Source organism: Lithobates pipiens, unplaced genomic scaffold (assembly GCF_037356315.1).
Source record: "Lithobates pipiens isolate NorthernLeopardFrog02 unplaced genomic scaffold, aLitPip1_a1.2 Scaffold_28, whole genome shotgun sequence".
Classification (NCBI taxonomy): domain Eukaryota; kingdom Metazoa; phylum Chordata; class Amphibia; order Anura; family Ranidae; genus Lithobates; species Lithobates pipiens.
In genome coordinates, this window is record NW_027507789.1 from 31,827,990 (window position 1) to 31,844,093 (window position 16,104).

Below are 16,104 nucleotides of genomic sequence, written 5' to 3' on the forward strand. Positions count from 1 at the left end.
CGTTTAGTTTCAGTTCGTTGTCATTCGTAAAATACATCATTTCGTTCTGTTATATTTGTTATGTTACATTAATACATTTTCAGATAATTCATTATTATTCGTAGAGTGTCGAATTCATTTGTTCGTATTCGTTGAAATTCGCAATTTATGTATGTATAGACATTCGTGATAATGATTCGTAGTTTGGAAAGTCTTTTGTTTATTGAATCTTTTAACACACACAATGACAACGTCTCTTCTCCTTGGCTCAAATACAATACAACACCCTTCTAACTCAGTTCTCACGAATGCACTTTGCCAGTAATCCAACCTCCGGCACAAAATTAATTAGCTGATTGTACTATAAGATTTACTTTGAGCTGACCTTTTGTTTCATTAGATCTTTAAAGAATTACCAAATTCATTAGAATTCATTAGAATTCATTCGTTATATTTCTTTCGTATTCGTTGTTATTCGTTATTTTTTTATTCGGACATTCGGATGCATCTGAATGTCCGAAAGAAACAAAATTCGGCCGAATTTCGATTCGTTACTAAACGAATTGCACAAGCCTAGTATCCAACTACTACTGGTGGTAACATTTTTGATCTTAGATTCATATTATGACCAGCTGACATCTTCTTCCACTCACTGTAATCTGTAGTCTTTCAAATGTACTTTTCTTGATCAAGGTGCTTTTATTGTTTAATTTGACATTTTATAACACTGCATACTTTGTTGTATTTTTAAAAATGATTAAAGACTTGTGGCATTTTTTTTACAGCTGACCTGAGCGTTGAAGTATCTTTACCATTATTACCAAATGTTGAGCTTATTAATGAAGTCATAGAAGTGAAAAAGGAAACCAACACATGTTAAAAGATACTTGTCCTTCACAGCCATTCACTGGGTGACCGAGAACTGCTGGGCATTAATCAGCCCTAGAAGAGTGGTGATACCTGCTGGAAGGTGCTGCTCATCCCATCTTGATATTTACAGATCATTAAAATTTGTAATATCTCAGAACTGCCAAACGATTAAGACCATGACAGGCCTGATGGGCTTTATTCTTTTCAAGATTCAATTTTCATCTTACCTATTGCCAATGGCCAAGAATGGGAAAGCCGATGCCCTTTCTCACATAGTCCCAGAAACTCCCGAAATGGCTGCTCCCAGTACATAACTTTTTACTGATCCAACCTGATCTAGGTATATCAATCAAGCAAGCTTCTGCTTTGTGCCCTGAATCTGAAACCCTTGCGTTGAGGAAACACAAGGGACTCTTATAGGTTTATTTTCGTCCCTCAAGAAGTGAGACCTCAAGTTCTTAAAGTCTGTCATGATCACCTGCTTGCAGGTCACTTTGGAGTTCGAAAAACATGTGAACTTATTCAAAGATTTTTCTGGTGGCCCAACAAGATTGTAAAAACTATGTAAATTCTTGTGTGACTTGTCTTCGCACTAAAGGCTGTAATACCAAGGCCTGGGGCCTCCTGAGACCCCTCCACAATTCCAGAAAAACCCTGGAAAATGCTATCAATGGATTTCATTGTGGACTTACTCCCCTCAGATGGTTTCACCACAATCCTGGTAGTTGTTGACAAATTGTCCAAGATGGCCCACTTTTTACCCATGATAAGCACTCCCTCAACCACAGATACAGCACATCTATTTATCAAAGAAATTGTGCAGTTGCGTGGATTACCCAGCAGCATTGTCTCTGACAGAGGGGTGCAATTTACTTCCAGATTCTGGAAATCTCTGTGCAAAGTCCTGAAAATGTAAGTTTGTCTGTCCTCTGCATACCACCCACAAAGTAATGGACATTGGACAGACAGAAAGAACTAATCAGACTTTGGAGCAGTACCTGAGATGTTTCTCTTCATTCACCCAAGACAATTGGGCTTCCCTTCTCCATAGTGCCGAATTTGCTTATAACAATTCAGTTATATACATTGCTTTTACAGGAATATGCAGCCGTGTCACGTGACATTCAGTATGTCGAGTAAATACAAGTTTTGAAGTCTTGTCAGTTTCTGTTATGTTAGTGTTATCTGTTTCATCAAAATCACGGATGAAGAGCCTTACATCCAGAAAAAGGACAATCAATAACCATTAATTCATAAAAAAATAAATAAAAATCTTCAATTCAATAAAGCTACTTGTTTTTTTCTCCTATTTAGAATTTATTTTTCTTTTTTATTTATTTTGAAGTGCCATGATTTTTTAGGTACTAATATAATTGAAACTGGTGTCCTATAGTGATCCTAGGCTTCAGTAACTGAGCAGGGGGTCTCACACAAAGGTTTCTACAGGATTATATTTATTCAATAAGGAAGTGAAAAAACAAGGTGACCACATCAGAGAATTTAGGTTTTGATAGGCATAGTAAATTATAAAATATAATTAGTTGATATGGGTGATTGTATTTTCCATCAGACATTGTATATTACACATTGCCCTTCTTATGAAATTATCCATATGACTTCTAATTCTGAAGCCATACTACCCATCGAATGAAGGCCATTTACACATGCTCAGTGCCAAAATCTGATTATAGTCACTGAGATGATGCTTCTTGCCACATATCGTAGACACTTTGGAGGACTGATGTCACTAAAATAATTATTTTGCAAGTATGACATTTCCCAGATCATGTTTCCCTGAGATAAGGCCAGTGTCAAATGTGTTTGCTTGGAGCTCAGTCAAAATGATAATGCATGATTGTATCTAGGCCATTTTACAGAACTATCGCGTGGCAGCCAAAAACTCCATTACAAGCACAAAATCTATTGGAGCAGAAATCTATTCATATAGATTTTTATACCAACACCCCATATTGCATTTTGCATTTAAGTTATAATGGTATCTGAAAAGTTCCTCACCTCATGTTTGGAAGTCAGGAAATTGAACTTGTCTACTAGTAGCCATAGAACAAAAAAACACCAAGAACCTTGGTATTCATAGGATTACTCTTCCCATTTGGTGACTTGGTATAGGAATGCCCCAATACTCCTTCAGCAGGGGCCCAGGTAGAGTAATGGAAGCTTTTTTGTTAAAAATAACAACTGTGCACAGATGATTTCTGATAAGTAACTACAAAGTAGGGATTTCCAATAAGTAAAGTGGCATTTGGATGATGGAGATTCTGCCTGTGGCCAGGTGTCACCAGCAACAGAATCAGTCTTAGTCTTAGGCCCAGTACACACGATCAGACTCGCTGACGGGAAATTTTTGATGACAGGCTGTTGTCGGTAAATCCGACCGTGTGTATGCTACATTGGACAATTGTTGTCAGACTTTCCGCCAACAAATGTTGGCTGGCAGGTTTTCAAATTTTCCGTGGACAAATGTGTGTTGTCGGATTTTCCGAGCGTGTGTACACAAGTCCATCGGACAAAAGTCCAAAGTAAAAACACGCATGCTCGGAAGCAAGGACGAGCCAGAAGCAGTCGGTCTTGTAAACTAGCGTTCGTAATGGAGAATTAACATTTGTGACGTGGCAAATTATGAAATCTTGAAATCCAGCGCACAATTCTCTTCTTTAATGGGATAATAAAGAAGCTTCTTTGCTGGTGATACTGATGGAGTTAATGCAAACTAATTTTCAAAGCCTTTCTAGTGATATCAAGAAAAATGTATTTATTTATTTTTTGGGCAAGTTACCACAACACCTTTATCCTGTAGTTTTTAGGATCAAAGATACAACTATGTTGGTGTCCCTTGTCAATTTTATATTGTATTTTTTTAAATGTAACTGCCTACTCCCAAACTGTCATTTGAAGTAAAACACAAAGCCAAGTATTATTCTCCACAATTTTGTTATTGTGCATTAAAAAAAATAAAACAAATAAAATTAGACATGCTATCTGCCAATAGAACTTAACCAAAAATTGCATTCTATGCATCCAAAAATATAGAAAATATACCAAATCAAATCATTATTCAACCAAAAAAATAATGTCAAAGCAATAACTCCAAGACCAATAATAAATAACACGTTATCTCCTCCAATTCCGTAACATGACTGGTTGACGAACGTTGTTCAAAAATAAACTGAAAAGTGCGAAATGAAAAGCGTGAATCAACACTCACCAAACTTCTACTAACACAAAATTAGCAGAAGGAGCCCAAAGGGTGGCACTAAAGAGCTGAAAAACCACGTAGTACGTCTAGTACGTCACTACGCTCGTAATTGTTGGCCAAAAATTGTGTGACCATATGTAAGCAAGACAAGCTTGGGCCAACACCCTTCAGACAAAATTCCACAGTATTGTTGACCAACAATCCAATCATGTGTACGAGGCACTAGCGCCTATATGGAAACTGATGTGGAACGTGAGAACCACTGTAGTGGTTGCCATTACTACAGTGATCACCGCAGTATTCAGTCTGTGATGAGCAGCTCCCTTCTGCATAATGAACACAAGGGGGTTTCTTGCTAGGTGAGGGTGCCATTCACAAAATTCATTACATTTCTTTCAGTAAATATAAGATGCTTCCTGATTGATTGAGGTGGAGAGGTGGGTTGGTGATGTCACAGGATCTGGAAGACACCAGCGGCTACAGTAGTCCCAGAAGTATTGAATTTGTATAATTGCACAATGTTACCAATGTAACTATACAATAAAAAACATATATTGAATTCATCTTTAAAACAGGTAGCTGAAATTGTTTTAAAATATGCATTTTCAGGACTATGGGTGACCTCTGACTCCTTCACACAAATTGAAACATCCCACTCATACAGGGTAATTAAAATTGAATAAAGGGGAGTGTATAAACTTTTTTTTTTATGTAAGCCTACACAAATATAATATCTTTAAAAGAAAAATGGAATTGATAAATGGGGCAAAATATGGCACCTTGGGACTCAATACTAGCTTTCAAAAAAAAGAGGGAAGACGTAATAGCTAGAGCTTGTAAGCCAGTGAGGGCCAACAAAATGGGTCCATAATAGGGTCAGTTAGTTCATGACCTTCAGTGTGCTTTGTGCTCTTGTTGTGTAAGAGGAAGGATATGATTATCCCTTATCTCATGTAAATCTTCAGAAATCATGACCAAGGTAATAAGTACAACACTTATCACCTGATGTAAGGATAATCTTTTTATCCTCAATCTGTCCAAGGTGGAAATTAAAAATATTTTCTTCTACTAAAAAAGATTATGCATTAGTAAGAACAGACCAGTGTGTGCTCAATCATTCTTTTTAATCAAATGTAAACTATGACCTCATTCTAACTTTAACCACTTGACCTGCGGAAGATTTAACCCCCTTCATGACCAAGCCATTTTTTGTGGTATGCTACTGTGTTATGCCGCCTACACATGACCAGACTTTTTGACGGACTTGGTCACACATGCAGCTGAGGTCTGCCGGACTTTCAAACGAACGGACTTGGCCACACACGATCACTCCAAAAGTCCAACGGATTTGAACGTGATTACATAGAATAAGGAAGTTCATAGCCAGTAGCCAATAGCTGCCCTAGCGTCGGTTTTAGTCCGTCGGACTAGCACACAGACGAACGGATTGTCCGCTAAAAGCCGAGTCCGGCAGACAAATTTGAAGCCAGTCTTATTTCTAGGTCCGCTGGACTTTTGGGAAGAAAAAGTCAGCTGGAGCCCACACGCAATCTAATTGTCCGACGGACTCTGGTCCACCGGAAAGTCCGATCGTGTGAATGTGGCATAACTGTGGGGGGATGGGACTGCCTGGGTGAGGAGACTGACCGTTGTTCATACTGAGTATGAACAACAGATCAGTCTCCTCACCCCTGACAGCACAGAGATCTGTCTGTTTACATTGACAGATCCCCGTTCTGTCTCTGTGTGGAGCGATCGCGGGTGCTCGTCGGTCATCGCTCCGGCGTCGCCCCTAGTGGTCAAATGGCGAGCCGAACCTATTCCAGGTGTGCTGTCATAAAAAGTGCATACATATATAAGAGTCCAATGTTTATTGCAAATGACAAATGATAACTATTTGACATTTTTTAAAATAAAATACTTATGTTTACTCTTCTTTCATCCTTCGTTGCATCTGAACACTGCTGATCTCTTGCAGCATCTTGTCAGTCATTTCCTGTCTACATTTACATAAGCAGTCAATGTGTGGCTTTTCTCAGGAAAAAATTATTTCCTGAGGGGAACAATAGTGGACCAGACCTGCTTTTTGTGTGTTGAAACCACCTTTTGCAGATTTTATTGGAAGCCCATGTAACAGTGAGACAATGCAGATGTAAAACTAGGAGACAGGGACAGAGCATTGTCACCCTATAAAAGGAAGTGCCTAAACAAAGAGCTTTATGGCAGGATCACCAGGTATTGTAATGAAAGCTGCACATTTCAAAATATTGGAAATGACTTTGAAAACGTGTTTAAGTTTATGAGATTGGGTTTACATATACTTTAAATCCACACAGATCTATTAATTCTACTAAATTCAGCTCTTAAGTGCAAGAAGCATATACTAAAGCCAATTCAAACAGACTTGACATGTAGGGTTTACCAGTACAGAATTAAGTACACATTCACTGTTAGCTCTTCAGGTGGCTAAAAGTTTTAAATATTTAATTAAACAATATCCTCCCTGTATGAAATGAGAGATATGTTTAATTAAGGGGCAACCACAATTTACCTTTGGTGTTGATATGCACTATTTCACTTATTCACCTTGGTATAGTTATGAATTGGTGTTGTATACAGTTTAGATTATTTCCTTTATTGATTAGCTTGTTACAAACATCATTTGGATTTGCATTTAGATACAGATGTGATATGGAGCCTAACTCCAAGCAGTCTTCAAATGGAAATCTGTTTTTTTTTTTGGTTGATAAGATATGGGTTGATAATATTTTTGGAGGTGGAGTTATGTGTTTTTATAATAAGTGTGTCTCTAGTGGGCTCTTGTAGATAAGTATGCCATAAGTGGTTTGCACAATTACGCCCCTCAGGAGGTACAAGACACAGCTCCTCAAAAAGTTGAAATAATTGACTGAGATTGCTAACAATTGTAACTTAGGATTTGTTCAGTCTGTACACTGACATTAATCATCAGGAGGGTATTTTAACTACACTGGACCTCGTGAGAGTTAGTGACCACTTTGTGTGACCACCGTTTGAATTTCTTTCCAAATTATTTTTCCTTTCTGGATATTTTCTACTTACAATGTTGGGGGGTGGCAAAGGGGTCCAAAGTCACCCTATTCTTTGCAAGGATGTTTATGAACCAATTTTAGATCTGAGTCTTTTATTCTCTGAACATACTGTATTTATCGGCTTATAACACGCACCTTAACTTTAAGAGGGAAGTTTCAGGAAAAAAACCTTTTCATAGCCCCCTGTATAACACACAGACCCTTGTACAACACACAGCTCCCTTTAATTGTAAAGACCCCCACTGCACTCCCAGTGTTGGTAGAGGGACAGTGCTGAAAGCATACTCTAAAGTTGAGAAAACTTCACACTGTCAGACTGTCAGCCCCTTCTCATACACCGCTCCTCCTGTGTCACTCATTGTAAATTAAAGCTTCTAAATACCTCCATTAACTCTGCTCTCTCTCGTGGACCCAGTCATGTGACTGCTCTGCTCTCTTTCAGTGACGGTCACGTGACCGCTTTCCTCCCCCAATCAAAGGCTACACATGGGGAGGAGGCGGAGTGGGAGAAGGAGAGTGGCCGCAACGAGCGCCGTTAATTAAGGAATTCGGAGGCTTAGCTTTACATTGAGTTACACAGGAGGAGCGGTAAATGACAAAGGGCTGGCACTGCAGTAATGTATTCTGAACTTTAGAGTTTACTGTCAGCGCTGTTCCACGACCAGGAGAGGCGGGGCGGGCGGGCTTACACCATCCCAATAGGTGGCACCTGGGGTGGACTGCCCGATCCCCGCCTCCAGGTGGTAAAAAAACAGATATCAGAGCATAACGCTTGCATGGTTTACCCTAAATTTTCAGGGTAAAAGGGTGCGTGTTATACGCCGATAAATACGATAGTTTACTTTGATGGCGCTACATTGATGATGTCCTTGCATTGAGGTGGGGCAACATTGGATTCCTCTTCCAGTTTAATGATCAATCAATGGTTTTGATTAATACATTGTGTACCTGTAATGCATATTTCAAAAAGGTTTCATTTTTGGACACTTGTAGACTTGAGAAAGGGCAGGTAAGCCTGAAACTATTGCTCTTATGTGTTTCCTGAGTATCATTTATGATTTTGCAAGATGAATACATTAAGATAATTGATCTGTATATATCACGCAATCTCTGATTGATCTGGTGCCATACATTATTGACAACGTTGTCTTTAATGGTTTTTACTGTGGTGTGGTGAATGTTGCCTTTTTGTGGAAAGTCTATTAATAAATATTTTCTATTTTTGTGACTATTATACTGCTGTGTGTTTCCCTGTGGTGTTACTCTCTCTTGGTATATTTCTATATCCAAGTCCTCCCCTCCTTTTCAGCCTGTTACTGAACTCCGGGATCCCCCACAATAGGGGTGAGTCAGTGAATTTTCACTTCACCTCAAATTTAATCAAGTTTTGATTTTCACTGTTTTAACCCATTCATGGCATATATAATATTATGCTTTTACACGCACATGAAAGTTAATGATATCCCAGTCTTAGTCCGTAGGGATCAATATTGAGTTGGTCCACCCTTTACAGCTATAACAGCTTCAACTCTTCTGGGAAGGCCGTCCACAAGGTTTAGGAGTGTGTCTATGGGAATGTTTGACCATTCTTCCAGAAGCCCATTTGTGAGGTCATGTACTGATGTGGACAAGAAAGCCTGGCTTAGAGTCTCCGCTCTAATTCACCCCAAAAGTTGAGGTCAGGACTCGCCAGTCAAGTTCCTCCACCACAAACACGCTCATCCATGTATTTATAGATCTTGCTGTAGCTTTCAAAAACGCAGCAGAGGCTAGGCCAGCTCCTGGTCTGGCATCTGGATGAATTGGGACATTATTATTGGGTTCCCTGCAGAGCCTGGACTGGCTCTGTGATATCTTTAGCCCACTGAATCTGGGTCACAGGATTGCAGAACTAGGTGAACTCCTGTAAGCCACATAAGAAGTATTGCCAAAAGAGATTTGGCCATACTTCACCTTTAAAAGGTATTAAAGCGGGAGTCCACCGGGACTCCGCGTTTTTTTTTTTTTTTTTAAAGCCAGCAGCTACAAATACTGCAGCTGCTGACTTTTAAAATAGTGACACTTACCTGTCCAGCGCGCCCGCGATGTTGGCACCCGAAGCCGATCTCTAGATCATCTCTCAGGTGCTGCCGCCACCATCTTGGGTATGGGAATCAGGAAATGGAGCCTTTCGGCTTCATTTCCCGGTTCCCTACTGCGCATGCGCGAGTCGCGCTGCGCAATAAGGACGGTCCCCGCTGCCTCTGGGATCTGTGTGTTTCCCAGCAGGCAGCGGGGCACTTGCGGAAAGGGGCGGGCACTTGCGGAAAGGGGCGTAATCTACGCCCCTTTCTGCAGAGAGCTATCCCGGAAGTGGGTGCAGATACCTGTACCAATTGTGGCGCCGGAGGGGGGGAGGGTTCCGATGAGCGGAAGGTCCACTTTAGGGTGGACCTCCGCTTTAAAGTGGTTGTAAAGGCAGAAGTGTTTTTTTTATATATTAATGCATTTTATGTGTGTGCAGCAGCCCCCCCCAGCCCCCCTAATACTTATCTGAGGTCCATCTAGATCCAGTGATGTTGCGCGAGAGACTCGACTGTCCGGAACTCCCCTCATTGGCTGAGACAGCAGCACGGCACCATTGGCTCCCGCTGCTGCCAATCAGTGAGCCAATGAGGAGAGAAAGGGGGCAGGGCCAAGCAGCAGCTCCATGTCTGAATGAACACAGGGAGCTGTGGCTCGGCTCAGGTGCCCCCATAGCAAGCTGCTTTCTGTGGGGGCCCTCAACAGGAAGGAGGGGCCAGGAGAACTGTAGAGGGGCCAGAGAAGAGGAAGATCTGGGCTTCTCTGTGCAAAACCAACTGCACAGAGCAGGTAAGTATAACATGTTTATTATTTTTAACGGAAAAAAAAGAGACTTTAGTATCACTTTAACCCCTCTGACGGTATTCCAGAGTCTGGCTCAGGATGAAAATTTAGTACCATTAGTGGTAACCCTGAGCCAGACTCGGGACCGCATCGCAGGATCCAGCAAGAGGTTACTTACCTTGTCCTCTGGATCCAGCGATGTCTCCCCGCAGTGCGAGCGAGCCGCCCTCCCCTCGATCTATCACATCGCCGGGCTCCGTTCCCTGCGAGCGTTGCAATGCATGGGGACGGAGAATAGCACCAAATTTAAAAAGTGAAACACACACATTACATACAGTATAATGTAATCTTACAGATTAAATTACTGTATGAAATTATTTCACATCCCTTTTGTCCCTAGTGGTCTGCCCAGTGTCCTGCATGCAGTTTTATATTATAAAAACAGTTTTTTATGCCTGTAAACTGGAGATTGTCCATAGCAACCAAAACTGTCCCTTTACATCAAAAATGGTTTTAGACCAGCTAGAAAACAGCAATAATAAATTAGAATCACTTGCAGAATTGAGCAATAGTGATTTGTGGGGAGATCCGTCATCAAATAATGAAAAGTAATGACAGTGACAATTCTGCAATTGAGAAAATTTCAGTGTTTTTCATTTGATTACATTACTGAATAATTTTTATTATTGTTATATTATTATTTGGTATAATTATTTATAGTTATTTATTATATTATAATTTATGATTTCATTTTTCAAACTTTATCATACCCGGAATGTCTACTAGACTCTGGTTTGGACAGATTTAAGTGAGTTATTCCTAAGAATTGCAGGCCTACAATATAAAAAGCCAAATTTTCAGGAAAATTAATTGTACCGCTTTCAGCACCTAAAATCTGAAATAATCATACCGCCAGGGAGGTTAAAGACTGCAGTGTCAGTGCCAACAGATGCTGGAGCCAACAATATACCAACAGTGCAGCAAAGTCAGCAATGTCATGCCAATACTTAGAGATTTCAACTGGGATTATATTTTTATCCATTCTAGTTTGCAACAGTAATATATAAATACATGTATCTCTAACACTGCCTCGTGAGAAAAAGTTGGTATTGAGTAAATATATTTTAAAAGGCTACACCCATGAGTGTACATTAGGGTCTGCGTAGCCAACTATTCACAAAATGTTTTAAAACAATAAATATATTTTAGAGAGTTACACCCTAGCTGTGCTTTGGCTCTATTTAGACAGCTATTAATTTAATACATTGTAAACATTCTATCAAATATAAAATGCTATTCAAAGTGTCAATTTCCCCGCAGTCATTAGCCACAGGAGAAAAGTCAAGGCCATACAGAATTACAGGTAAGAGTCATGTAATGTTTTACTGGGGGCAACAAATAGCTCCTCCATAGATACAGTGAGGTGAGTGAGTGTAGCCTAGGACGAGAAGTGTGTTATTTGCAGGATTACTGGGGAAAATAAAAGAAAGCCTGAAAAAAAAGAAAACAAATGCACCTAAATGAATCATAAACTGCAATATATTATTTTCTGTTTCTTGCGTTAGATACATTGTAATTCAAACAAGGTGTGGCACTAAAATTCACATTGATTAGGTAGTTACACTGACCTTTCCTTCTGTATGTTCTTAGACAGCAAACTGCAATGCATGCAAACTTGAATGGCTTATAGTGCCAATCTTTACCCATGTAGGTCTGAGTGTTTCTGTACAGGAGATTACAGCAGGCTGATATAAAGACAGCTTTAAATCATTATGCTAGTAGTACTGTATGTATGAGTAATATCGGGGATGGAAATTGAGGGGTTCCTATAATTATAGCTTGTGAAATTAATTAAAATGTCTTTTATATATTACAATATAATAATATTTAACAATATTTCATTTCTGTTTAGAGGTTCTTTAGCTTTAGAAAGCAACCTAAGGGTTGTATAGTCAGGCCCCATCATTGTTGTGGGGCCCGAAGCAGCTGCCTCATACTTGCCAACTATCCTAGTTTAAATTCCCTTGTCCCTTGAAGTTTTAGTCCCATGCTGTGTCCCAATATCTCAGTGTAAACTTATGTTACTAATGCTGCCCAGTTCTGCTCTATGCCCTGTATAGATGACTCACCTGCAGACCCTGTGCTTACATGTAAATAACATGCATCGATATGTAAATAGCAGCAACATTAATATATAAATAGTCTCGGACTGGCTGCTTTGATATGGAAAATAGAGGCAGCATTCATATGTATATGATGCCCCCCAAGGTCACATTCACAATCACTTCTGCTGAATGCTGCCCAGTGGGAAGGTAAAGGGTCATGCTTGAAAGTCCTGCCTACAACGGTGGCCTTTAAACCTAACATTACCCTGTTCTGCAAAGGTAAGCAAATTGGAAGGGGAACTCTTTTTCAAAATAACATGGCGCCACAGCACCATGAATTTTGGTGCATGTGAATACGCACATCTTAGCAGATGTGTGAGGGTGTCATTAACAATTAATGGCACTGCTGTGCATCTGCTAAAGGGCAATATGCTTCTGTGGTGTCAGGAAAGCAATTTTGCATACATTCCCAGCACACACAAATGTCTACGCAGTCTCAGTTATTTTGGTGGTCAGTGTAAATCTTCACGTTACATTGGGGCTTGGTGTACAATCCTTTCATTCCCACTAGTGGCAAGTGCGAAGGTCTTCCTTTCATTGTTGGTCAGTGTAAATCCCTCCTTACATTGGTGGTTACTCTGAATGCTCCTATTACATTAGTGGTCAGTGTAAATTCCCATTATAATGATGGCCAGTGTAGAAAAACCTCTTTATATTGGTAATCAGTAAAAAAAACTTGCATTTGTGGTCAGTTTCAAATCCTCTCTTACATTGGTGGTCCATGTAGGATCTCCCTTTAAATTGGCGGTGAGTGTGAATCCCCCCTTACATTGGTGGCCAATAGAGAAATCCGCCTTTATTGTTTTTTGATGTAAAATTCCCCATTAAATTGGTTGCCAGTGTAAATTCTTCATTACATTGGTGATCAGTGTACATTTTCCTTTACATTGGTAGTAAGTGCAGAATTGCCCTTACACTAGTGTTCAGTGTAACCCCCCCTTTACATTGGTGGTTGGGGTTGAAGTTTTACCTTACATTGGTGGTCAGTACAAATCTCCTCCACAATGGTTGTTATTCCCCCCTTACATGGAGGTCATTGTATATTCCCCCTTACACTAGTGGTTGGTGTTAATGCTCCTATTACAATGGTGTTAGTGTAGAATTCCCTCTTTATATTGGTGGGTGGCATAAAATTCCCTGTTATATGGTGGTGCAAATCCCCTATCACATTGGTGGTCAGTGTAAATCCCCCTCACACTGGTGGTCATTGTAAATTCCCCATTACATTGGCGGTCAGTGTAGAATCCACCACTATATACTAGCCAAAGATTTCCATCTTTGTTCTACATGATTTAGAATTTGCCACAGTGCATTGCCTTCTAACTAATCCCATCCCCCCCACCACTGCCACTGATCCCATCAACCCTCCAGCATTGCCACTGATCATACCCTCCCTTCCCCATGCATTGCCACTGGTCCCAGGTGTTTTCTGTCTATTGATGGGTCCCCTCGCCTCCCCAGACCATGGTGCACAGGCAGTGAGGAGATGATGTGCTGTAACCTTTTGCAACCGATCAGTGAGCAGTAATGACGTGCACTAACCTCTTGCAACCAATTATTGAGCGCTAAGGCTATGTAGTGACCTCTAGCAACCAATCAGTGACCGGTAATAATGTGCACTAACCTCTTGCAGCAATTATTGAGCACTACGGATATGCCGCAACCTCTAGCAACCACTTAGTGAGTGGTAAGGATGTGCTGTAACCTCTAGCAAATAATCAGTGAGCCATAATGTGTGCTGTAACCTCTAACAGCCAGTCAGTGAGCACTAATGATACCCTGCAAACTGCTATTTTTTGTATGTCTCAGAGCAGGTGGAGAACGAAATTGTAGGGGGGGGGGGGGGGGGCAAGAAAATGTTTGCCTAGGGTCCACTCAATATTAAAGATGGCCCTGTGTACAGTATAAAACTAAGAATGGCTTATTTTACCCCTCCTGGTATAAGTTGCTTCAAACATTACAGAACTTCAGGTGCCTAATGTTAAAAAGTAGTAATGGCCATTTTCTAGGCTAATAGGCAAGGATTTGTCAAACAAATGGCATGTACCAAAGCAAAAAAAATATAAAATTGTCAGCGAGCAGCAATTTTATTAATGATTAAAGGTAAACATAAAAATGCTACATTTCCCTCAAACAACATGTCTGAGGGTTGTCCTTAACCTGCCTGTGAAGTGATCTGTCTGTACAATATATATAATTCATTTAATTCATTACAGAAAATGGACATTTACAAAGAAAAATGGCAGTTTAAATTGTTGGTAAATGACAGCTCCCGCTTACTTCTGTTTATGAAAAAGGTGGCTGGGAAGTCCTATCATCTATACCAGACTCTTACTCTAGATGAGGGTCTGGAACAAATGTTAAGGGAGACCTAATCTATAGCAGACCCTCATTTGAGCATGCAGCCTGGCAGGGGGACAAGCATGTAGCTCATGAATAATGCCAGGCCTCATGTCCCTCGACAAATGCACCTTGTTTTCATGTTGATCAGGACAAGGACCTCCCTCCTCCAACCCTGTTTCTGTAGTTGTGGAGGTCTATGAGCGCAGGGTGAGAGGCGTATTGGAATGTGGAAGCCCCCTTTAAAAATAAGGGGGACCCAGATATGTAGATTTATTTGAATGAGTGGGGTTTACTCATTCACATGGGGGGGGGGAGCATCCAGATTCAGGGCCCATCATTTTTTAAAAAGGGCTTCCAGATTCAGATAAGCCCCTCCACCCGCAGACTTTTACATCCGATGGGCCAGGGCTGCAGAGAAGAGGTCTTTTCTTCGTTTTTTGCATGGGGTTCCTGCTTAAAATCAATTCTAGACCTGCAGGGTCTGTGGATTTTGGAGGGCACCGCATATCGTCGCATTCACATTTAGTACCAGTAGTAATACCTGCTGCAGCCAGATGTTTAGCCCAATCGAACACTCATTTAGTTTGCCCATTCAGCTCCAGCAAAATTTGTCCCAAACATTGGTTCGGGCCAAACCAGCAGCTCATCCATAGTCCCCTGCCCAAGTATTGGCCACTAGGCCTCTGTCGATGGAAGACTTTCAGGCAGGACTGGCCAATTGGCAGCTCTGCCTAAGCATTGATCCTCCCAATTGCCATGGCAAGGGGAGTATCAGTGTTTAGGCAGAACTACAGATTCATCAGAAGAAACTAGCAATATTTCATTCTTTAGAAATGTAAGTGAGGCTTATTGCAATGAATCTTCTTAATTGCACTTAATTATGACTAATGTGTTATATAAACTTAATTAAATCAAAATGTTGCATTTCCTTGAAAGCCAAAGAGCCGTCCCCACTCTAGGCATCATGAAGCTGCTATTTATTGCTGCGCTGATGATTGTGTGGGTCTCTCCACTGAGAAGCACGCCTTGCAAAACAGTCCTACGTGTAAAACAAGAAGCTATGGAGTATGGTAAGTACGGTTTATCTATTGCACTCTTTTGTTTGGTGAAAAGACGCTTTTTATAAGGACACATCTTTATTCCAGATGTGCCTAGATCAGTATGACATCTAAATGCAATCCTGTCTATGCAGACTCTGGCTATTTCTTGCAGTATTTCCACTGGCTTTGGCAATCTTCTGTACCATCACCAATTATTAGACATGTGCGATTAGTTTCGTACGAATCGAAAATTTGTACGAAATTCTGGAAATTCGTACATTTGTACGAATCCGAAACACAAATTTTTATGCATGCGAATTCTGTATGAAATACGAAATTTAGTTTACGAATTTCGGATCCAAATTCATAACGAACATTCGTAATTGTTACGAAAAGTTAACGAACCTAAAAAGTTAAAAATCCAGGAAGTCAGCCCAGCACAGGGATGGTGGGAACCCCTCATAATGATAAATTCATCATAACGAAAATTCGTAAGTGCTACGAAAAGTTAACAAACCTAAAAGTTAAAACCCCAGAAAGTCAGCACAGCACAGGGATGGTGGGAACCCCTC

The 16,104-nt window shown here is 40.5% G+C and overlaps 1 protein-coding gene across 1 annotated transcript in view; it reads left to right on the forward strand.

The window, feature by feature from the left end:
* Window positions 1-11,219: 11,219 nt before the first annotated feature.
* Window positions 11,220-16,104, forward strand: part of BPIFB2 (BPI fold containing family B member 2) — a 43,990-nt gene continuing 39,105 nt past the window's right edge. The window contains exons 1-2 of the mRNA XM_077459032.1: window positions 11,220-11,347; window positions 15,429-15,562. Coding sequence (XP_077315158.1) covers window positions 15,457-15,562 — 106 coding nt within the window. The 5' untranslated portion in view covers window positions 11,220-11,347; window positions 15,429-15,456. The remainder of the gene's footprint in view (window positions 11,348-15,428; window positions 15,563-16,104) is intronic.